This window comes from Barbus barbus (genome assembly GCF_936440315.1).
Source record: "Barbus barbus genome assembly, chromosome: 30".
Classification (NCBI taxonomy): domain Eukaryota; kingdom Metazoa; phylum Chordata; class Actinopteri; order Cypriniformes; family Cyprinidae; genus Barbus; species Barbus barbus.
In genome coordinates, this window is record NC_136758.1 from 689,007 (window position 1) to 715,000 (window position 25,994).

Here is a 25,994-nt window from a genome sequence, read left to right on the forward strand (position 1 = left end):
GTCATTTCCTTAATTTCACATTGTGTTTTCCATGGAAACGGTTTGAAAAGACATGAACTTAATGACAAGATGTGCATTTTAAGCTTGAATGTCAAACAGATTTGATTCTAGGTGTTGTAGATTACTCAGAAATTGTAGTCCATTACTGATTACAGATTACATGATGAAAACTGTAGTAGTAATGTAATCTAGGTTACTCATTTTAGACTACTTTTGGATTTACTTGATCAAACTTGTTTTAAACTTACCATCAAACGTGCCATATTGATATGAAAAAGCAAAGAGAAACAACATATATTCCATTATTTGATTTCAACTTCATAAACTGCATTAAACATCGCACCCGTTACACCAGTGTTTCCCAAACTGGGCTTCATTGGATTCAACTCACTCTCACTCACACAGAGACACACAGACACACAGACACAGAGACACAGAGACACAGAGACACAGAGACACACAGACACAGAGACACAGAGACACAGAGACACACAGACACACAGACACAGAGACACAGAGACACACAGACACAGAGACACAGAGACACACTTCTGTCAATTGTGGGGACTTTCCAAAGACTTCTATTACTTTTATACTGATCAAACAATATGTTCTATCCCCTAACCCTAAACCTACCCCTCACAGAAAACCTGTTTGCATTCTTACACTTTCAGATAAACATCATTTACTATTTTTAATATTTGTTCCCCTCATGGGAACAGTAGGCCGGTCCCCACAATGTCAAAAATATATGAAACAAGTACACAAACACACAGCACTAATTTAAATTCTCACTTTATTTTCATGGTAATGTTAACTGATGTAATAAGTGTATGGTGTAACAAAAACTGTTACAAACATCTGTATGCATATTTAGATTGTATATTTATGAAAGTAAGAAGCTACATCTGTATACAGAAAATACATCTATGACATGAGTTACTGAACTATAAATATTACATCATATATTTAGTATTTTCAAACCATGATAGAAATACCTCTACATAGATATAAAGCGATAGAAGCGGAGCGTGAGCGTTACGGGCGGATGTGAGGCACTTCTTCAGATGGAGGAGGATGAAGCCGATGGCACTAAAGCTAAACGACTTCACAGGCTCAGAAAACCACTGCTATACTACATCAGCACACGACTACACGACGCAATTCATAACCGCGAGAAGAGCCAACACTGTGAGAAGCACTTCCATGAGTAGAGAAGAACACGAATAAAACAATAGCAGCACATGATTAAACTGGGAGTCACATGAACGCAACGTTACACGCGAAAGCGTTGCATAATCCGCGAGGTCTGTGTGAACCGAAGAAGCCCGATTGGCCTCCAGCCGGTTCTCCACAGACGCCAGCGATTCACCAGAAGCAGCAACACAAAAGCGTGGCGAGGGTTAAACCATACTGAAGAACTAGATTAACAGTCATCCAAATAAATCTTGCGATGCGGTTAGTGATTGTTTCTAGCAGCTTCATAAGACGAGCTTCAAAAACGTTTGTTCGGCGCACTATTTACTGTCCGTCGTTCGGCGATACAAAACTAGAGACTCTCGATTAAAACCTCGGACGTCTTTTCCATCGTCTCCACTACTTTTCAATGTGAAACAATATTAAGATGTGACCTATGTACACAATGCTGTGAAGTCAAACCACGATACGTACCGTCACTGTGGGAATAGTGTCGGTACAGCCGGAGGTCCGAGAGCGTCTCGTGGAAATACTTGCATAGAAAGTAAACCGTTGTTCTTTCCCACAACACTGACAGATCATCTTTGCACAAAACATCTGATTATTAGTCAAAACAAGATTCGGCATCAATATAAACATGCATTTAAAATGAACACTTATATTGTCCTCGATGTTGAACGTCCCTCAGGGTTTTAAACCGTCTGCGGTCAAAGTCTGGATCAGAAGGAGCTTCTGTAGACGAAGCGCTTGTGGGATTATAATAAGTGCCCGCTGGATTGAAAACATCAGCGCTTTAGGAAACCTGCGTCCCGAACACGATGCAGGAGGAAAACAAGAGCACAAGAGTCTGTACCTACGTGCATTTCTCCATCTAGTGCTGATAGCGTCAAAAAGAAAAGGTCACGGTTAATAACTGCATGAAAAAGCGGAAATCCCTTTAGCGTACGTGTTACACCGTGTCCTCGTTACACGCCACACCACACACAATAAAAGGCATCTTTTCCATGTTAATCAGAGTTTCTGTCCTAACTAGCCACAACACGTGAAATTTCTATTTTAGAAACGGTTTGTATTTCTGCAACATCGCGGCTGGAACAACAATTTACAAACTATATAACAGTAGATAATCTCAGGTGATTATGTGCATAATCTATTATTACCTGTCATTTTAATGTTCATATTTTAATTATAATAAATTGAATTGCTTGTGTTTTTGTTCACAATTTAATATTTAATAATGAACCTACAGGATGAGCATATAGGCTTATGCATTTACTTATTTATGAAGAGAACAGATGAACAGAGAGATTGTGTGTCACTTTTCATGTTCAACAACACACCATAACAGCAAAGGCCACTAAAAACAACAAAATATGCTAGAGCTAAAAAAAAAAGAAAAGATTTCTCTATTTTAATAGATTCTCATTTTTATGACCCAATATCGATTCTTAAATCCCAATTGATGCTGTTTTTTAGTTGATGAATGAACCGTGCCGCCTCCAATCCAATAAATCGCAATAGACTAAGCTTTGTGAGTTCTGTCCATTTTATTAGGAAATTGAAGCAATAAATACCATTTTGGCACTCTCTAATGTGGCATGATAGATCGCTGTAGACACCTCAGATCAAGCAAAGCGGCAGCGCACCGATCTGCTCTTTCTCTTTACTAGTCTGTACTCGCCTGTGCGTAATCAAAGGCAAAGCAAAAGACTGGTGACAGTTTTATTATTGTTCTGGAGACGATCGCGTGCTCTGCTGCCTCACTGGAGCGCACTCGCCACCAACTGGACAGGAGTGTGAATTACAGTTATACATTACAATAAATCACCCTCAATGTAATCTGTCAAAGTGGCAGACGACCTTCAGATTTTTCCGTCACTGCTAAACAAATTCCGTCAATTACAAATTTCTATACATTTGATTGATTCTGACAGGTCTGGTGTGGATGGCTACATTGCTTGTCGCGTGGCGTGTAGTTAGGACACTGTGTTAGAGCTCTGTACAAGACATGATAGCATTATTATTTCTTCACACAGTTACACGCAACGTGTGGTTTCGGACGTGCACCTCGGCGTGTGTTTCCGGGCACTCCTCCTGGCGTCAGGAGCTCCTCCGCCCGCACTCCACGAGCGACGCTCCGCCCGTCTTGGGCCAGTGAAAGCAGCGCCGTCCGGTCCGGCTCAGCCCGCAGCCTTGTGCTTCCCTCCGCAGCACCGGCAGGCCTCTCCGCAGCGGTGGCAGGCGCGCAACGGCGGGTAGCAGCACATGCAGGGCGCCAGCAGAGACAGCCCCAGCAGCGCCAGCCAGCGCACACAGAACTGCTCCTCGCTGGCGTCGCAGGAGCAGGGGTCCGAGAAGTCTCCCTCCGAGTCGGACATGCAGTGGTACAGCATGCTCTCGGCACACAGCATGCAGCTCAGCCGGTAGATGCACTGCTTGATGGGGTCGGGTGCATCGGGGCACTGACCCCGCCGGTTGTCCTCGTGGTTGAACATCTCGCGACAGTAGATGCAGCGCGAGCGCTCTCCGTCCTCGCGTCGCCTGCGGCCCGGCGGCTGCTGCGTCTTGACCGAGTCCTTGGCGTCCGGTTTGGAGAAGGTGGCGGAGGCATCGGGCTCCTCGCGCTCCAGGTCCTGCTTCCACAGCACCGGGTGCCGGTAGTCCTCGTAGCCTCGGATGAGGACATCCTTGCGCGGGTTGATGCGGACGATCTCCTCCTCGTCAATGTGAAAGCTCACGTGCCGCATGCCGCTGGAGGAAACCTGAGACAGAAACCAGACAGCCTGAGAAGCTGCAAATACAGGCAGACCAAAATTTATTCAGGCACCTTCAACATTTCCTCACATTGTCACAGGTTATTCGCAATAAGTAATAAAATATGACAAGAACTCAAGAGTTAAACTGTGCCAGAGCAAATCTTGATAATGTCAGATAACTTTGATAGAAAGATATGTAACAAAACATGCTCAGGTCAAAGTGTCAAATCAAATTTTTGGTCCCAAATTTTTATTAATTTTACTGGTAGTCCACTGTAGGAAGAATCTTTGGGTAGAATATACATAGTTTACTTTATTTTGCTATCCACACTTAAATTTATGAACTATAGTGTCCTGCACCCACTAATAAAAAAATTGAGCTGGGCAAGTTTACGGGTTAACACCTTAATTGATTAACGTGGACAATTATTTTATTGCGCATTAACGCAGTTTTTATTATTATGAAAGTCCGTTGCTCACTGGCTCTGAAGGAGGGGTGGGATGTTGATCAGTACTGGTTTGGGATGGGTGTCATCAACTAATGAGAGCATTTGGGCTGGGCCTACGACTGTAGCAGCAATAACATGAAGCGTTCATGACTTAAGTGGGAAATCGGAAGTTCCGCGGTTAGTGCTCACACTACATGTGTACTGTGCCCGAGCCCAACTGAACCGTACTCTGGCCCACCTCTTCCAACCGAGCCAGGGACAGCTAAACAAACCACGCCTGAGCGTGGCACAGAACGATCACACTAGTCAAACGAACTGGGCTTTGGGGGGGTCAAACACGCTCGGGCACGGTTAAGATTGCCTAGTGTGAGACACCCTTATTCTCCCACACACCGCACACACAAGTCTCTACCCGGCCGCACCCGCACTCACCCATCAAGTGTTGTCCCATGATCGTGCAGGTCTCTACTCGGAAGGAGCCTGTTATAATGTTATGATCGAGGCTCTGGACTCTGAGCATAACTTGTTTTTCTATAACAAACTATAAAATATTTTCAAAAAAATTTTAATGCCCTGGCAGTAGCAAATAGCTTTGGTTTAAAAAAAAAAAAAAAAAAAGTAAAGTCGTGACGTATTGTCAAGTATGGGTGTGTACACATACTCGACACACTCGATTGGTGCTCTGCGTTTAACCCATCCAAGTGCACACACACAGCAGTGAGTAGTGAACAAATGCACACACACACGTGAACACACACCCGGAGCAGTGGGCAGCCATGCTGCGGCGCCCGGGGAGCAGTTGGGGGTTCGGTGCCTTGCTCAAGGGCACCTCAGTCGTGGTATTGAGGGTGGAGAGAGCGCTGGACATTCACTCCCCCCACCTACAATTCCTGCCGGCAGTTTTATATTTTAATTTGATTACATTAGTGTTTGAGTTGAGATTTACAATAAATATTTTAACTGCTACTATGTAAAAGGAATACTGCTATAAAAAAAGCACCTTATTTGTTTAAAGTGTTTGCAAACCAAATGCTATTGCACTTTTTTTCATATAGCAGTACTTTTAAATGATAAAAATACACAATACACTATGTTTGAATTCATTATTGAATTTTGTGCATAATGCAATTAATTGCGATTAAACATTTTGATCCCAAAGTATCGATATATCGATACTGATGCCAATATCGAAAGTACTGATACTCAAATAAAAAATATGGATACTAAGGTGTTTTATTTACCAGTGATTTTGTTAATTTAACCAAAATAAATTTGAATGCATTGAATTGGAAATTAGTGAATAATTGTGTAGGATAGAACCATTTACTGCTCATCTGAACGCACACAAATGTTGCAAGACAGAACCAATCAACCACAGAGAGCGTTCACTCACTTCTGACAGTGTATTCAAACAGGGCTGCGTTTCCTAAAAGTATCATAAGAAAGCATTGATGCTTTTGGGAACAGCAGCCCAGAACAATGCTTATCAGAAGACAGAAAAAAACATGTTTGAGTAATTTCACAAAAAAATAAATTGAAATTGTAGCCTACATAGTTTGTGCAATTACATGTTAAAAGTTCATATTGATCATGTTCTATTCTGTAATATTAATATAAATCATACCCTGTCAATGAAAAGGTTGTATTGTTTGCGTGCAACAGCCTGTCACTGGCAGTCCCTTATGAAAATCAACCATGGTTTTACTAAAGTGACCGTATAGTTCAACTATAGTATTTGTAGTTCCCTATCGATACTTCACTCGTACTGCGTCTTGCTTAACCCTCTGGGGCCCGCTGTATCGCCGGCGATACGAACTCGGTTTTTTTACGATAAGTGCAAAAGACACTAAAAGTACTCTGTTGATTTTGGTCACACAAATAAGTGTTATACATCAATCGAAACTGTTAAGTGTCTACTTTTTTTGAGTACACTCACGATTACAACAAAACTTTGTGGTTTTGGAAAAAAAAGAAAACCAACAGGATGCGCTCTCTGTCTTCTCCGTCTCCGCGATATGTTTATAGTAACGCGTCACTAAAATGAAGTGTAACTCAGCGAATACTCAACACAGAAACATTAGAGTTATATCTATAGAAAGCCTAAAGCGTCTGCTTTCAAACGAAGTAAGTGTTATCGAAAACAAATGTTCTGTGATAAAGTAATCAGTATGAAACCGACACCATGTTCAGTCTGTCCAGTCTAACTCATTATTTCTAATGAGATCCCGCCCCCTCGTGTTCACATGTAAATAACCACGTGACGCGCGCGCGCTTGGAGACGCCCAACAACAAACAGTCACGAGACTCTGTTGCTGCTCGTTTCTGGAAGGAGACACGCTGAGTAAAGGCTGGATTTACCTCAGAATAAGTGCAAGACTTCATACAGAAGATCGATCTGAGTAAGTAATGCTTCTTTTTTGCATTAGTTAGCGTGTTATTGTGACAAACTTGAACGCGTTTAGTTGGTTTTCCCAACCGACAACATGATGAATGCTACGCATCTAAGAATGTTTAGGAGAATATTTAATGTTCACAAATAGATTTAATAGCGTGCTAAACAATAACAATTAGTTTCTCAGATATAAAATATCCTTTTTTATGGTACAAAGTACATCCTTTTGTGGTTCACAGCATACGTGAGTCTATGGCTGCAGAATCATAACAGCTAACGTTACTATAAAACCATACATACTAGGCTATATGACTACAAAATCATAGTTGTTTTTTCCCAAACTGTAATTCCAGACTACAGTGTTTGAATATGATGGGCACTTCATTGTATTTAAATTTCTTATGGCACGATGATGTTTTCATGCTCTATATAAAACAATAAAAGTAATATGAGAGTACATTGTAATATGATGAATGCTACGAGTCTAAGTATGTTTACAACATGTTTATTATTAATAACCTACTCTGTTCAAAAATATATTATAATAGCGTGCTAAACAATAATAGTTTCTCTGATATAAAATATAATTTTTTATAGTACAAAGTACATCCTTTTGTAGTCCACAGCATACTTGAGTCTAGTGCTGCAGAATCATAACAGCTTCTATAAAATCATGCATACTAGGCTATATGACTACACAATCATAGTTGTTTTTTTTCCCAAACTGTAATTCCAGACTACAGTGTTTGAATATGATGGACAATTTATTGTATTTAAATTTCTTACGGCACGAGTATGTTTTCATGCTCTATATAAAACAATAAAAGTAATATGAGAGTACATTGTAACATGATGAATGCTACGAGTCTAAGTATGTTTACAACATGTTTATTATTAATAGTCTTCTCTGTTCAAAAATATATTATAATAGCGTGCTAAACAATAATAGTTTCTCTGATATAAAATATAATTTTTTATAGTACAAAGTACATCCTTTTGTAGTCCACAGCATACTTGAGTCTAGTGCTGCAGAATCATAACAGCTGCTATAAAATCATGCATGCTAGGCTATATGACTACACAATTATAGTAGTTTTTCCCCCAAACTGTTGTTTTCATGCTCTGTATAAAACAATACAAGTAATATGAGAGTACATTGTAACATGATGAATACTACGAGTCTGTTTAGAACATGTTTATTATTAATAGCCTACTCTGTTCAAAAATAGATTTTAATAACGTACTAAACAATAATAATTAGTTTCTCAGATATAAAATGTATTTTTTTGTGTATGATAGTACAAAGCATGCATGAGTCTATGCTCACAAATGTTTTTTTTTTTGGTTGTTTGTATTTTTTTGGACCAGGTACCTGAACCACAGATGAATCCTGATGACTTTCTTCAATATCTTTTCCTCTGAGAGCGCTGTACCAACATCAGATGGTCAACTACACTGATATTCTATGGTAAAACAAGATCCTTGGCTACTGGTTGTGTTTTTTTCTTCTTGAATCCATGGAAATAAGTAAATATCAGGTATTTGTTTCACTTGTTGAACAGAATCTGTTGCAGGAATGACTCAAAGTCTGTTCACATCTCTGTGGTTAGATCAGTGTGCACAATAATGTGTCTTTGACCTTCATTATGTATGTTTTGATTATACTGTGTTGTAAATAAAATACAAATCATTTAAAAAACCCATTTTTTCAGTCTCCTCACACTCTCTGTCTTACCTGCCTCAGTCACAGTCACACTGATGGCCCATTAGCAGCTTTAGGGGAGGGCCCTTTGTCTCTCAGGTGAGAACCACTTAATATTCAAGACCATTACCACTCCCTCGCATATTGGCTTTAGATCACAAAACATGTCTTTAAAAATTTAAATCAATATATTGTTTTCTGTGAATGAGTAAGCTGAATGATTTTCACATAATTGTGAAGTAAATGTTCTAGTTTACAAGACTGATTACTCAAAAGTCTTATTCAGGACGATTTAGTGTGGCTTTTATGGCCTTATTTCAGCTACATTATTTTCCCCAAAACTTACTAACCACGCATAATATTTTTTTTCTAAGAAATGCAGACATGTACATCCATCTTGGTCACATATTATTGTAGCACAGTTTGTGCTGAATACAAAAAAAATTACATGTTTGTCAATAGTATGATTTAAGAAGCTGAAATAAGCACAAATATCAGGGCATGTCAACACATCTCAAGGGCCCCAAAATGACCTCAGACCCCAGAGGGTTAAGACGCTAAGGTGAAAACTCCTTTTTCTTCGATGACTGAAGCCTTTTCAATAACGCAGTATAACTGCACGGCCATTGGTTCGTGCAGTGAAATAAAAACAAACTAATGGCTCGGCAGCAGAACTGCACAAGCCTATGGCAACAAAGCCTGCCAGAATGGGCGGGGCCATCTGGCTATATAAGCGGGCATTTCGGCATAGGATCCTCAGATTTCTTCTCCTTCAGCGATGACTGCAAGATCTTCGCTCTACGAGACTTCGCCGTGAACAAGCTTCACAGAGGATCATGACCCCCTTCCTGCTCGGCTGTTTTCGCCGCTCCCCAGCCACCTTCAGCGTCTGCAGCAGCTGCGGTCTTCCGGGGTCCCCTGCCGCCATCCGGTGATTTCTCTATTAGAACAAATTTTCTCAGCGTTGTTTCAAATGCTGCGCCGTTGTCGTCACTTATGCAGGGCTCCCTTGCATGCCGCTGACAAACACGGCAAGTGTGTTTCATGCTTGGGCGTCACCCATGCTGAAACTGCACTCACTGAGACAGTTAGAGACAATGTTAGACAATGAGAATATCCACATTGTGAGGATATGAGTCTCGCCTCTCTGCACTCGCGGTTAGCTTTCTGTTCAGAAAGCGATTCCGCCCCCTCGCGCCCTCCTGCTTTCTTCCTCCTAGGAATCTGTGAGAAAAAAACAGCGGGGCAGAGGAACTCTGCGCTCTGAGACAAGTGAGCCCATGCCGGCTGAGAACCAGTGAGCCCACGCCGGCTGAGAACCAGTGAGCCCACGCCGGCTGCCTCACTCTCTCCTCATAGAGAGGTTTCTCCCGCCATCAGGCCCCTCGTCAACGGGCTTCACCGTTCTTCCCAGAAGTCCTTGACGAGATAACCAGATCTTGGCACGCCCCCTACTCGGCCCGCCTACGTGTCTCTTCTTCGTCCGCCCTCACATCGGTCGATGGCGCCGAAGAAAAAGTGTACGACAGACTGCCTCCCCTGGATGAGTCAGTGGCTGCGCATCTTTGCTCGCCCATGGCCATCGGTTGGAAGGCAAAGGCTGCCCACCCGTCCAAGCAGTGTAGGACAACTTCAGCTCTTGCTGGACGAGCCTATTCGTCAGCTGGACAAGCGGCCTCGGCACTTCACTCCATGGCGGTCCTCCAGGTATTTCAGGCCAAACTTCTCCGCTGCATGGACGAGTCCAACCCGGACCCCACAGCTTTTAAGGAGCTGCGCAGTGAGACCGACCTGGCTTTACATGCCAACAAGATGACGGCTCAGACGATTGGCAGGTCCATGGCCAGTCTAGTGGCATGCCCTTGGGAATGGTCTACAGAAGGAAGGTGGTCCCGACAGACGCTTCCAACACAGGTTAGGGAGCACTGTGCAACAGCAAACCGCCTTTCAGAAACTGATCAAAAGAGGAGGGTCGGCTTCACATCAACTGTCTGGAAATGCAGCCTTCGCACCTTTCCGACAGACCTGAGGGGACACCGCGTCTTAGTCCATTTGGACAGTATGACGGTGGTCCTCTATATAAATCGCCAGAGGGGTCTCTCCTCGAAGCGCCTCTTCATTCTGGTAGAGCACCTCTTGGAAATGGAATCAGCTCAACTTGATTTCACTGATAGCAACGCATGTGCGGGCAGGTTGAACCAGTGAACAGACACGCTATCTCGGAGCAATGTCCCCTTGGATGAGTGGATGCTCCACCCACAAACGGTTCACAGAATCTGGGAGATCTTCGGCAGGGCAGAGGTTGACCTCTTCGCCTCGGGAGACAACTCTCATTGCCCAACTTATTTTTCGAAGGACAAAGATGCGTTGGCCCACAACTGGCCCAACCTCCTCCTTTAAGCTTTTCCCCCGATCTCCCTGATCTCACAGGTAATCAGGCGAATCAGGGAACAGAAACACAGGGTTCTGTTAGTGGCCCTGCTCTGGAGGAACCAACACTGGTTCGCAGAGCTGTCTCCTCTGCTTTCTACAGCCCCGTGGCCCATCCCCCTGAGATGGGACCTCCTCTCTCTGGCGAACAGAACAATATGGCACACCCAGCCAGAGCTGTGGGCTCTGCACCTTTGGTCTCTCGATGGGAGCCTGCGGACCTCCTTGAGAGCTTGCTAAATACAATCTCTCAGGCTAGGGCACCATCTACGAGACGACTCTATGCCCTTAACTGGTCTGTCTTCTCCGCCTGGTGTACAGCCCATGGCACAGACCCAATTTCCTGGGACATATCTCTGATATTGTCATTCCTCCAGGAGCTGTTGGATAAGGTCCGTTCCCATTCCACACTCAAGGTCTATGTAGCAGCCATAGCAGCCTCTCACGCTCCTATAGCTGGCCAGTCAGTGGGCAAGAACAACCTAGTTGTTCGGTTTTTGAAGGTGTCTAGGAGGCTTAACCCGCCTCGCCCCATCACCGTCCCTACATGGGATCTGTCCATGGTGTTGAGGGCACTGAAGAGGCGTTAGTATCGGTAAAGCATATGGGAGACCTGCAGGCACTCTCTGTGAGCCCCACCTGCCTCAAATTCAGGCCTGGCAACTCCCTGGTCGTCCTGAGGCCAAGGCATGTTACATATCTTAAGTGAATGAATGAAAGTTGAATTTATTCTGCCCTATCAGGGCTTTGAGATTTTAAATTGAGCGTTCCGCCCCGTTCAGGCAGACAGAACAGTACTTTGTATCCTTCGGTGGCCGCCCCAAAGGGGCTCCGGTCACAAAGCAGAGATTTTCCAAATGGATAATTGACACTATTGCGCTAGCGTACTCTTCTTTGGGCCTACAATGCCCCATGGGACTAAGAGCCCACTCAACTAGAGGCATCGCCTCTTCCTGGGCGTGGTCTAGTGGTGTGTCCATTGCAGAGATTTGTGCGGCGGCCGGCTGGGCCTCGCCATCCACATGTACCAGGTTTTATAATCTAGGACCTCTAGGAGTTTGCGGGGGTTATCCTGCAAAATACGTGGTCCCTCTGGGCCCCTTTCTGGTGCTTAAGGCAAGTTCAAATATTAGTCGTTCCTCTAGCATAGCACGGCGGGATTGTACTGGTTCCCCTTAGCGTCTTAAGCAAGACACAGTACGAGTGAAGTATCGATAGGGAACGTACTCAGTTACTAACGTAACCTTGGCTCCCTGAGATATGGGAACGAGTGCTGGCCATGCTATGTAGCTGCACGACTCAGTCGGCACTTCAGTCGAAGTAACCTGAGGATCCTATGGCAAAATGCCTGCTTAAATAGCCAGATGGCCCCGCCCATTCTGATGGGATTCGTTGCCATAGGCTCGTGCAGCTCGTGGTTCGTTTTTATTTCACCGAACGAACCAATGGCCATGCAGTTACACTGCGTTATTGAAAAGGCTTCAGTCATCGGAGAAAAAGGAGTTTTCCCCTTATTGTCTTAAGCAAGACGTTAGTTATGTTAGTAAGAGAGTACGATTTACATGGTTATTATCACAACAGTAAACATATTTTAACCATGTGTAAACATTAAGAATGCAAAGTCGGCAACACCAAAGCTCCAAAAATATCCAAAATATTTTATTAAAAAACTATCGCATAGTGTGTGACGTATCGAGCATGCAGGCATCTAATGTTTTTTAATAAAATATTTTTGGAGCTTTGGTGTTGCCGACTTTGCATTCTTAATATGCTTCTACTTGTTTTTTAGTCGAGCACCGATTTGAGATCGATGTGCGTGCTGTTGCTTGCTCTTAACCATGTGTAAACAAAAATATAACCTAAAGAGTTGCAATTAAGGCGTATTGAATTTTAAAATGTTTTTAAATATAAAGTTAAGTGGGTATCATTACCCATTTTACTCTTAGTAATTTAATAAATTTCATAATTTAAAAGTATTGTATCGGTATCAACGATACTGGCCTTTAAAAGTATCGGTATCGTATCATAAACAAAATAAGTGGTATCGCCCATCCCTACTGCAGTCGATGGGTTTTTTTGGTTAAATGCTGATATAGGGTCTGTGTTTAACACAAGCTCAAAATATCTTCATGAGTAACTGTTCTCTACACAGTAAAATCGTCAGTGTTAATTAAGCAGTGTTACTCTCCGTTTACTCTTAAGGAGTTAATTTAACAACAAATAGTGAAAAATGCCCTCTAGTGTTGGTGAAAATAATCAGAGTTGAATTCTGCATTGTTAACTTTACTCTGTTAAGCTCCATCCCTCAAGACAACCCCGAAGACCAGAGCAAAAGTTGTCTCGTCACCATTTTCTTTTGCCTTGCGCCAAAAGGTAAGCTCTTTTAATGAATTTGTTAAAAATAAGTTAAGTATTTGAGGTTAATTGTGTTACTATTAATGCATAAGTTGTAGTTATTTTTAACTTTGGTTTAAGCTCGGAAATATCGAATAGGTATTGAATAGGCAAGTCAGTATGTTGGAGAAATGTGCTTTTTCATCTCAATGTGGTAATGATAAAGCTTAAATGATGTCAGTAATCTTAATTAGATTTTCAGCTGTATTCAGCTTTGATGTTAGAATGTAAGTATAATGAATAGCACGTTATGTTGTTGTGGAATGAAATGTCTTATAGCATGTCCTACGACGTTAGATATACGTAACTCTGAATAAATTATATGATGTTATGTAAACCGTTGGACTGTTATATAAACTCTATATTTGCTTCTGTTCAGCTCACGAAAGACTAAATATGTGCCGACGACATTAATTAAGTTCTGTGAAGATAAATAAGTTGAACGCCGCCATCGCATCTTTACTGAAGCCACATTGATGGCAATAAGTTTTTATTAACTTTACTTATGCATTTGGGGGACTGTTAAACTCATAAATCTACTTAAAAACACAACATTAATTTGATCTTTATATTAAGTATTGTTTGAAGTAGTATTTTTATTGTTTATATACCATATTTAAGTTTTTGCTTTGCTTTTTAATTTTTTTTTTCATTATTAAATTTAAAAATTAAGCTGGTCTGATCGATTCTCAATGAAAAAAGAAAAACTGTCAATATTCTGACAGCTGACATTAAAGAAAAGAATAGGTCATATTTCATATAAATAACTTTATATATGATAACGATATGATTTATATATAAACGATATATATATAATTTTTATATTTAAAATAATATTTTTTGCAGTATATCACCAGCAAGGAAGATGAAGGAAAACCGTGCCAGAGGAATTGGGCCTTTGTTCCTGTACCTTCTTCATAAATGGCTACGTAAGTATCACTGTTTCTGTTTTAGTTTTAATGCATTGTTGACAACTTTTAAATGTTTTGATCACATGCCCATAATACAGCTGGTGTATTTTTCTCTTTTTTAAAACACTTTCTCCTCCTTTTTCTGTATTTTTGTCTTTCTAAGAAGCACCGGAATCATAACTATACAGAGAGGCATTTCTAAAGAACGAGGAATATCATTTGAAGGTACAAAATGAAGAGAGAAATCTCATTGTGCCACTTTTCACAGCAGTTTTTAACTGTGACTAAGGACTAACTTCATAGCAGTGTTGATGATCTTAAAATGCTTTGTTTGTGTCTTGTCAAGGCCAGAAGAGTGTCTACGTCTCAAGTAGGGATATCTTCTAGAAGGTTTGTTTTTCATTATTATTTTTTGTAGTTTTTTAATTTAACATATCAGTGATAGTCCTCTGCAATTTGCTTGTTTTTTTCAGAGTGGAACAAGCATTGAGGAGCATATTCAAGCCATCGCTGGAAGTGCTCAGCCCTGTCTCCTGGCTCAGGGAAGAATTATTCAGGTCACCAGTACTTCAGTTTTGATCAGCAGGCCATTCCATGCAAGTCAATCTCTTCTCTTGATGCCTTTGACAAATGGTTTAATGGGGTTAATTTACCCAGAAATGAAAACGGTCATCATTTACTCACTCTCATGTCGTTCCAAACCTGCAAGACTTTCATTCATCTTTAAAACACCAATGAAGATATTTTAATGAAATCTGAGAGATTTCTGTCCTTACATTGAGAGTCCACGCAACTAGCACATTCAAGGCCCAGAAAGGTAGTAATGACATCGTTAAAGTAATCCATGTGACTCCACTGGTTTAACCTTAATGTTATGCATGCATTCACAAAATGTCTGCTTTAATTTCAAACAGAACACCCATCTGTCGTCGTGCTCTCGTGTACGCTTGTCAGGGATTCATATTTTCATAAAGTGGTAAATTATTCTTTTTTTTCCTTTGTGCAAACAAAGCACTCGTGTTGCTTAATAAAGCTGAAGTTAAATCACCAGAGTCTCACGGGTTAATTTAATGATGTCTTTAACACCTTTCTGGGCCTTGAAAGATGTAGTTATAGGCTGTTGATGAAAGGATAGAAGTCTGCCAGATTTCATTACAAATATCTTCATTTGTGTTCAGAAAATGATCAAAAGTCTTATAGGTTTGGACTGACATGAGGGTGAGTAATTAATGAGAATTCAGATTTTTGGTGAACAAACTTCTTAAGGCACCCTTTGTTTCTGGCACCACTTATAACACTATTCTACACAAGATGTACACTTTCATTCAGACCACTGTGTTCAACAGATGTTGGCAAAGTGAAGGTCCTTGTATTGCTGAGGTTAGAGCAAAGCTGCTTAGCTAGGAGGTTCAACCGCTTCTGTACTGAATATAGTGATGTATTGTCATTTCATGCAGACGTGATGTATGCATGTAATTGTGTGTGTTTCTTGAGAATGACAGTATTGTAATAAATGTATCAAATCTGACGTCGTTGATCTTGTTTTCTGTTCTGTTTTTAAAACACCAAATGGGATTTAAAATGAGACAATTTGTCACTATTATAAATGTAAATGAACTCTACATAAGTGAAATATTAACACTAATTAGAGTAATTTCCCCTAGTGTTAAACTCTGGTAACACTATTCAGTGTTGAGCAGTGTTCATTTTTTACTCAAAATAGAGTTCATTTAACTCTGAAAATGTAACACTATGACAAGAGTCAGTTTATCACCAATTCTGAGTGGGACCAAATACACTCGGGCCGAGTGTTACATTTAAGTTCATTTAACACTGCACAATTTACTGTGTAGACAAAAGTGCAACACTTGACATTGCTGGATGAAGTGCCAAAGTGTTTGAAGAAATAAAGTCAATCAAAGCTACGGTTGTAGAATGAGTCTAGCACTTTCTTCTTGAGTTGAAATTGTTTGATTTTTTTAATATTGAACCTCTTCTACAATCGGTTGAGCACCTGCTATTCAATTCTGGTGCAGTTATTCTACAACATTTTTAGATTTTACTTGTCTTGAAAAAAAATGCTTGCTAAGTGTGTTCATGGGGCTACAGAGGTCGTCTGGGAAATGATCAACACAGCGAACAGGTAAACTCATCTACTCACTAGTGACTTTCACTGCTTCATTACGTTTATAATCAAACTATTCTAACGCAGTGTTTTTAAATAAAGACTGAAAGAGTTGTTAAATCTTAATGATGGCGATGCTGAAGTCATGTGACCGTGCTGTAGTTCGATTATAACCTACATTTAGCTTTTTACTTCGGATAATTGTATTTAGGCTTCAAGATTCATGAACGTTGAGTTCATTTGTGAAGATTACTACAAAAAGTGTAAGAATCGTGAACTTAGTCACAGAGCTTATTTTCTGGGTTTTTGTGGAGGAAACCAGTGTGATGTAAACTTACAGCCTACAAAAATACAATGCAGCACTGTATTTGATTACATTTTAGACATGAAATTAACTTCCAACACATTGAGTAGGAATACAGTAACTGTTAGGTGCTGTACCTGTGGAGGCAGGAACCACTGGCTGGCAGTAAGAGCCTCGTCGAAGGGCTGAGCTCGAACATAAGAGCCGTGGAAGGGTTCGGTAAACACGACACCACGAGAACAGAAGACGTCCCTCACCGGAGTACCGACAGACACAGTCTCCTGTCAATCACAGCAAACTCAAGCATTAGCAAGATGTAGATTAATTTGTTTCTTTATCAGATTTGGAGAAATGTAGCATTGCATCAGTGTCTCAGCAATGTATGCTCTGCAGTGAATGGGTGCCGTCAGAATGAGAGTCCAAACAGCTGATAAAAACATCACAATAATCCACACCACTCCAGTCCATCAGTTAACATCTGGAGAAGACAAAAGATGAAACAAATCCAGCATTAAGACGTTTTTAACTACAATACAAGTCCATAATCCATAATAACGCTTCCTCCAGTGAAAAACTGTTCTGGTGTGAATCAGGAGAGAAATCTGCACAGATCAAGCAGCTTTTACAAGACATAAGACAAGATATGTGGCTGGAGTTTGATGTGAGAGACGACAGGAGATGTACTTTTTCACTGGAGGAAGCGTTATTATGGATTATGGACTTGTATTGTAGTTAAAAACGTCTTAATGCTGGATGTGTTTCAGCTTTGGTCTTCTCCAGATGTTAACTGATGGACTGGAGTGGTGTGGATTATTGTGATGTTTTTATCAGCTGTTTGGACTCTCATTCTGACGGCACCCATTCACTGCAGAGCATCCATTGCTGAGACACTGATGCAGAGACACATTGCTACAAACCTGATGAAGAAAAACTCATTCTATTCCTGGATGGTCTGAGGGTGAACACATTTTGATTGTTGGGTGAACTATACCTTTAACACTTTCAGTAAAATTGAAAAAATCATGAGGCTCAATCACAATTACAGCTGATCAACAGCAACATGTTCATTTACAGCTGCAGCTTCGACGAGCTCATAAACAGGAAGACACACGGAGTATTCGCGGTTTGAATTTTCTGCTTGACCTGGTTCTGCTGTATGACTAATGAATCTTTCTAAGATACACACGTACATCAACACTGAAATCTAAAATCCTGATGTTAAAAAGCTCTTGGGCATTAAATGCATCATCTGCTGAAATACATGTGAGCCAGAGTGAGTGGATCAGCATGAGCAGAGCCTACTGGAACACACCAGCAGAGGGAGCTCTGATCCAGACACTCAAACATGCCTGAGTCACGTGTGATGCCTCTGACTGCAGCGATCAGTGATGTTCACATGAGCCACACCAAACCCTCCACATGAACCGGCCCATCACAGCATAATCTGACAGCGTCACTCTTCACCTGTGTGACGTCTCTCTCTCTCTCACACACACACACACACACACACACACACACACACATCAGTGCACCGCTGCCTGTGCCACAGCATGTGACGCGCTCACATTACAAGAAACAGAAAGAGGAAATAGCACACTGACACAGAGTAACACTGAGTGTGTGTGTGCGCAGTCACATGAGTAGAAGCGTGTTTCCAGGTCTGTGTCCATCCTGTGGTTTCTAAGAGACACTTCCTGTGACTTCCCTCACACACACACACACACTTGCTCACAAACACACACACTCACAGGTACTCACACACACACACACGCACACTCACAAACACACAGGCGCACAAACTCACGTGTACTCACACACGCACACACTCACAAGCTCTCACACACACACACACACACAGTCACTCACACACACACACACACACACACACACAGATACACTCACGCGTACTCTCTCACACACACACGCACGCGCACTTTCACACTCACTCACACATACACGCGAGCGCGTGCACTCGCACACTCACTCACACACGCGCACTCCCGTGCTTTTGCACACTCACAGTCATGCGCACTCACACACACACTCATGCGCACTCACACTCACTCACAGGCACACTCCCACACACACTCATACCCCCGTGCACTCACACTCTCTCACACACGCACACCCCCGTGCTTTTGCACACTTGCACACTCACAGTCATGCGCACTCCCACACACTCATGCACACTCCCACTCACTCACAGGCACACTCCCACGCACTCATACCCCCGTGCACTCACACTGACACTCTCTCACACACGCACACCCCGGTGCTTTTGCACACTTGCACACTCACAGTCATGCGCACTCACACACACTCATGCACACTCACACTCACTCACAGGCACACTCCCACGCACTCTCACACACACTCATACCCCCGTGCACTCACACTGATTCACACACTCACACTGACACTCTCTCACACACGCACACCCCCGTGCTTTTGCACACTTGCACACTCACAGTCATGCGCACTCACACACACTCATGCGCACTCACACTCACTCACAGGCACACTCCCACGCACTCTCACACCCCCGTGCACTCACACTGACTCACACTGACACTCTCTCACACACGCACACCCCCGTGCTTTTGCACACTTGCACACTCACACTCACTCACAGGCACACTCCCACGCACTCTCACACACACTCATACCCCCATGCACTCACACTGACTCACTCACTCACACTGACACTCTCTCACACACGCACACCCCCGTGCTTTTGCACACTTGCACACTCACAGTCATGAGCACTCACACGCACACTCCCACGTACTCTCACACACACTCATACTCCCGCGCACTCACACACACAGACACACTCACACACACTCTTACACACACTCGCGCACTCACACACACAGACACACTCACACGCACTCTTACACACACTCGCGCACTCACATACACACACACACACACACACACACAGTGTGCTCCATCTGAAGAGAGAATAGCAGATCTGCTGTCTGTGTGTTCTGATGAGTCCGGGTCAGACGTTCACACACATGACATGCGTGACTGAAATAACGTGATGATACGACCATAGACATCCAGCTGACGCACACGTACACAGAGCAGAACTCCCAGCATGCCCGGCGGTGGTCAGTAGCCCTACTATAACTCAGAAGCAGAGCGTCGCTCACCTGCTGCTCTGAACACGTGTGACTGACTGTGGCTCCGCATCACCATGGAGACAGGCTCACCGCAACTCTCCTGCTGCCTAGCAACAGGTGTGTGATTGGACCGATCATGGCTGATCTACACGGCAAAGGATGCACATTTTTAGCTCTTAATCTGTGAATGAATCAAACACGACGCAGCAGGAGACAGACAAGAGGCGTAGCAGAGCATCCTGAGACTCCTGAACTACAGCACCTCTGCATATTACATTTTCATTAATATTTTGATTTAGCTTTTATTTTATATATTTTAATAATTATTTTTTGTAATTTTTATCAGTTTTGCCCCATTTAAATATTACTATTCAGGTTTATTTTATTTATTTATTTTTTATGGATTTCCGGTTCCTAAAGTTATTTCAGTTGGTTGCCAAGGGAACCTTTCTAATTTTAGTTTCACTTGTTTTCAATATTTATATATTATTGTATAGCTTTAATTTAATTAACAAAAATGTTTTAAATAGCTTTAGTTCACACTAATGATCTGTAGCTGTGCTCCACTCTTCAACACACACCTCACAGGACCAGAGAGAGACACGCGTGTGATCCCGTGTGCAGTCACACAGAGGAATCATGGGTATCTGTGGCTTCAGACACACTAGTCTGCGTTGATGAACACCTCTGTGTGTGTGTGTCTCGCTATGTGTGTGTTGTGTGCGTGTCTATGTGACTCTCTGTGTGCGTGTGTGTGTGCGTGCATGCGTGTTTGTGAGCGTTTTTGTGACAAATGAGGACATAAATGTGTATAATGACACAGGTATGACACAGGTATTACAAGGTGAAGGTGACTTTTCAGGACATTGACCCATGTCCCCACTCATACAGAGTGAGGTTTTTTTGGGAAAGTAGAAATGCACAGTTTCCTGTGAGGGCTAAGTTTAGGTGTAGGGCAGTAGCACATACAGTTTGTACAGTATAAAAACCATTACGCCTATGGGATGTCCCCACTTTTCACAAAAACAAACGTGTGTGTGAGTGTGTGAGTCCCTCACCTGTGATGAAGCCTCTTCAGGAGCGTCTGTGTCGCTGTACGGTGCACCACCTGCAGGTGAACATCACACATTCAGATCAAACAGGACCAGCTGTACTGTTAAAAGCATTTCTAGCACTCAAGGCCAGGTGTTTACCACGGTAAGGACTCCCTGAAGCATGGTAAAATCACTGTGAGAGGCATTAAACAGCAGCAGCGCTGTGACGTCAGACAGGCCCTTCAGCATGACTCAGATCACACACACTGATTAATCTGCACGGCCAGCAGCTGTTTGTCTTTAATTAGCAGCATCAGCTGATGAGTTTTCTGTTTGGCCCATCAGTGCTGTTGGCAGGACTTTTATTTTGACAGCACTGAACCGGAGCGCAGACACACAGCTCAATGAGCAGATTACTGATGAACTGCTGTCTAGTGTTCACTTCCCTTCAGTCACGTTCAACAAATGCTGTGATTGTGTAAAATACCATTACAGAACTAAGAAGTTCCTATCTGAAGTTTCAATCTTTTTATCTTATAGATTTATTTTTTAAATCAAGGTCAACTTTTTTCATGTTGATGCATTTTTCAAATAATATTTTGTACAATTATTTGAGTAAATATGTTCACTGCAGACATTGTTATGTGTGTGTGTTTTTGATCTTTAAATGAAATACTTTGATATCATATAGTCTTATAACGGCGTCTCTGCTCTGTAATACAAGGGGTTTGTGAGTGGAAAGTACAAGTATAGTAATAACAGTCAATTTTGACCTTGTGGGGACATTTTTTGATCCTCATGAGGAAACAAGCTTATAAATCACACAGAATGAAGTGTTTTGAGAATCTGAAAATGCCTGTAGTTTAGTGTGAGGGGTAGGGTTAGAGTAAGAGGATAGAAAATACAGTGGAAATCCGTTATGCCTATGGAATGAACCATATGTGTGTGTGTGTGTGTGGACGTGATGCGTCCAGCAGTGCTATGACCCGGTTGTGTGTGTGTGAGTGAGTGTACATGTGTGTATTTGTGAGAGAGAGTGTGTGTTGTGTGTCTTGTGTAAGTGTGCGTGTGTGTATAACTCGTTTGAAGTTATGGTGCTGCGTATAACATAATCTAGAGAAACACGTGTTGGTGATAAATCCCCTGTGATGTTTGTACTGGCTACTGTATACAGGCCACCAGGGCACCACACAGACTTTATTAAAGAATTTGCTGATGTTCTATCTGAGTTAGTACTGGCTGCAGATAAAGTCCTAATTGTTGGTGATTTTAATATCCATGTCGATAATGAAAAAGATGCATTAGGATCAGCATTCATAGACATTCTGATCTCTATTGGGGTTAGACAACACGTTTCAGGACCTACTCATTGTGGAAATCATACTCTAGATTTAATACTGTCACATGGAATTGATGTTAGAGGTGTTGAAATTATGTAGTACAAGTAGCAAAACCACCTGTAGTAACACACTAGAGAGAAAGAAATGCACCTTGTGTCAAAATAATTGATTTATTGCCCCTTATAAAACACCACCCCCCTCCCATAACTGGACACCTGTTTGGACACCCCCCACCCGTCTAAGAGACCATCTGTTTCATCCACCCGGGTAATCTGTGTGTGTGTGTGGGGCCAATGTTATGTGGTTTAAACTGTAAATGGTGAAATTGTGTTAAAGGGAAGTTATTAAAGTGTTTTCACATACATATCAAGAAAAAACATCAAACATGTACGTACAACGGTTGTTGTTTTTTTCCCTACAAGTCAAGACAAAAAAAAAAGCATTAGATATGCTAGTTTTTCTATCATTAGAATTTAAAACTAGTTAGTTTCACAGTTAAAAGAAGAAAAGTGAAACAAATGTGTATCTTACAGCAATCGTTAAAACACCAGCATAAGATACTTGTGGAAGTCTATCATCAGCTACACTGACAGCAAGTTAAACCAAAAGAAAACGCCCTGCCCGTCCGTCAGAGAGCCTCTGGCCTCTGTGTCAGACTCAGAAGGAGCTTACGAGCGCGGTCAGGCCACGCATACATCACCGATAGCATGTGTCTGTAAAAGAACAAATATACATTTCACTTAAAACTTCTCCGTAAATAATTACACCGACAGTTTTAAACATGATTAAAACGTTTTAAACACTTTGTGTGTCCCTAAAGTAAGTCATGATGTCTATTGTCTTTAAATTAAACTTTAGTTTTATTCTTCAATTTCTTTAAAATATCCTGATGATAATGCACCCAAGTGGTTTTCTCACGAGTAGATAACTCTTTGGATGTCTTTGCGACAAACACATCATTTTTACTTCAGAAAAGTTTTCGAAACGTATGACGGAACTTTTACTCACTTGACAGAGCTACGTTTCAAATGATTTACCCGGCGTTTAACAGCCAGAGGGGATACGTGTTGTTTTCTAATGTTCCTGGGAACCTTTACTGGTGTAAATTCCTCATCTAGAACACACAACTTGTACATTTTTTGGATTGTATATGTTTTTAGGTGAAGACGGCTCTTTGTGATCTGTCATCATAATAGGAATAAATGAAGATCATGAAATTAATGAAATCTTTTCTCTTTGAGATTTGTTTTAGTGCAGCTTTGTGTCGGTCCACGATGTGCAAACACGAGAACAGGGGTCCCACTCTTCTTCAGAGTTCATACTCCAGGACTTTTCAAATTTCATTACGATGGGAATAAAAGACATGGATCACATATTCATGGCCTAAAGTAATATATTCTTCCCTCCAGAGGTCTTTAAAAAGCATACACATTATGGCTATGACTTAACTATAAAGCCAGAACTGCACTGAATACACACACACACTGAGCTGAGCACATTGCCTCTGACTGACACTTTCTACATCTACAATGGTTGCTTGTAGGTCTTTCTTAGTTTGTCCACAAATGTCCTGTCCCTTGTTTTCAGAAGCCCCTTCCCTGAGAAAATTAGTCATTTTTGTCTCTTTTTTCATTTGTACAGCAACTTTTATATGGCCTTGCCCTCGTTCATGACTCTTTAGTGCTGACAGACCCATGTTACCGACATCAAAGGATTTCCTGCAAAACTTGCAATATGCCCTTAGCACATCTCCTGATACTTCTCCTAACCAGTCCCTGAACTGGGATCTTCTTTCCATTGCTTCTTAAACTTGCACTGTCTCCCTGACATTTGTGTTGCTTATTTCTGTAATTCAAGATCAGAAATGTTACAGATGCCATTACATGCTCTAGTATCTTTATTACCATCTCTTTTTACATCCCTCCTTGTTCTTAATTTGTCTTAATTTACTGTATACGTTATTGACAGTATTCAGTCATTAGGGGTTAAATGGATCGTAGTTGATCAGTAATCCATATTTATCATGAATTTAATGTTTTAAAATAAAACACAATTTTGAATAGTAAGAGAAAAGAACACTTTAAAAATGACTAAAATCACCAGCAGGTGGCAGCAAATAACAGTCTTAATGAGTGAGTCACCAGAGTAATTCTTATTAAACGATTCATTCAAAATGCTTATTCATTTAAGAATGAAGCAAATCACGGTCTTTATGAATGGTTCATTGAATCGCTTTCTCAAATGATTCATTGGGCAACGAAACAGTAAGTAAGCGGTTTTCATTCACATAAGAAATAAATAAACGATGTGAAAGAGGAAGGAGTTTGTTCTGAAATGCCTCTCTCTGTGTGTGTGTCCACAGAAAACACTGAGCAAGTAATGTTACCGAATTATTTCACCACTTCTCACGATGGAATCGTTTGAAATTGCTCGAGCGTGTAAACGAGCAAGACAACACATGTACAACTGATAAACTTTTACTCTGTGATGGTTCAATTGTATAACTAATCCGCAAACCGGTGCGGACTGTCTCCGTATGGATCACGGAACTACGGTCCATTTAACCCCTGTTAACAAGATTAGTTTACATGCTTACCAGACAACATTTGCTGAAAACGTTCGAGCACTTAATTTCTAGCAAGCACCTGCCACCGCCAACACAAGATAGCGTCACTACGTCACAGCTAGATTACTCGCGTGTCAAAACTCTGCGTCCCCGAACACAGCGCTTTCTGCTACTAACGTTAATTGTTTAGACCATTTGTAAACTGTTCTGCAATGACCAAGGACATTAAAATAATAATAATAATAATTTTCCAGGACAACAAGATTTTTTTCCAGGACAATTTATGTTTTCTCTCATTTTCCATGTCTTTTCCAGGACTGGAAAATTGGTCATTCATTTTCCAGGATTTCCAGGTTTTCCAGGACGCGTGGGAACCCTGGAGAAGCATCAACGCGAAAATTCAGTCTTGCTGTTTTAACCTTAAAACTATTACAGCTGAAACAAATCAAACTATTGCACTGAAAGCTGCACATTCATTCAAGTTTGAACATGTTAAAATTACCGCACTCTTGTAAAGAGCATCGACAAATTTCATCCATAACCTTTCGTATATTCAAGAGACAAAATCACTAAGAAAGAGAGTATAGCAAGACAAGAAAATGTTTATAGATAGAATTCAGAAAATCTGTTTGATAAATAATTGTGAAAGTGTGTTAAACGTGGATTTGTAAATGATATTTTTATTACTCCACCGGATTCAGTCGTCTTGCTCAGATAGCAGATGACACGATTCACACTTCTATTCAAACTCTCTCACGCACACACACACACACACACACACACACACACACACACACACACACACACATATATATAGTATAATAAAACACAAACACTCACATAAACACACACACACACACACACAGTATAATAAAACACAAACACTCACATAAACACACACACACACACACCCACACACACACATATATAGTATAATAAAACACAAACACTCACATAAACACACACACACACACACACACACACCCACACACACACATATATAGTATAATAAAACACACACACACACACACACACACACACACACACACACAGTATAATAAAACATAAGCACTCACAGATGTTAAGTGTGTAAAACATATGCAAAGTTCAATAATACTGTTAAAAATATTATAATAAAACACACACACACACAGTATAATAAAACACAAACACTCACATAAACACACACACACACACACACACACACACACACACACATATATATAGTATAATAAAACACAAACACTCACATAAACACACACACAC

At 41.4% G+C, this 25,994-nt stretch overlaps 1 protein-coding gene across 1 annotated transcript in view; it reads right to left on the bottom strand.

Moving 5' to 3' along the window:
* Positions 1-780: 780 nt before the first annotated feature.
* Positions 781-25,994, bottom strand: part of spred1 (sprouty related EVH1 domain containing 1) — a 56,448-nt gene continuing 31,234 nt past the window's right edge. The window contains exons 4-6 of the mRNA XM_079385881.1: positions 20,847-20,896; positions 16,798-16,941; positions 781-3,959 (exon numbers count right to left, since the gene is read on the bottom strand). Coding sequence (XP_079242007.1) covers positions 3,378-3,959; positions 16,798-16,941; positions 20,847-20,896 — 776 coding nt within the window. The 3' untranslated portion in view covers positions 781-3,377. The remainder of the gene's footprint in view (positions 3,960-16,797; positions 16,942-20,846; positions 20,897-25,994) is intronic.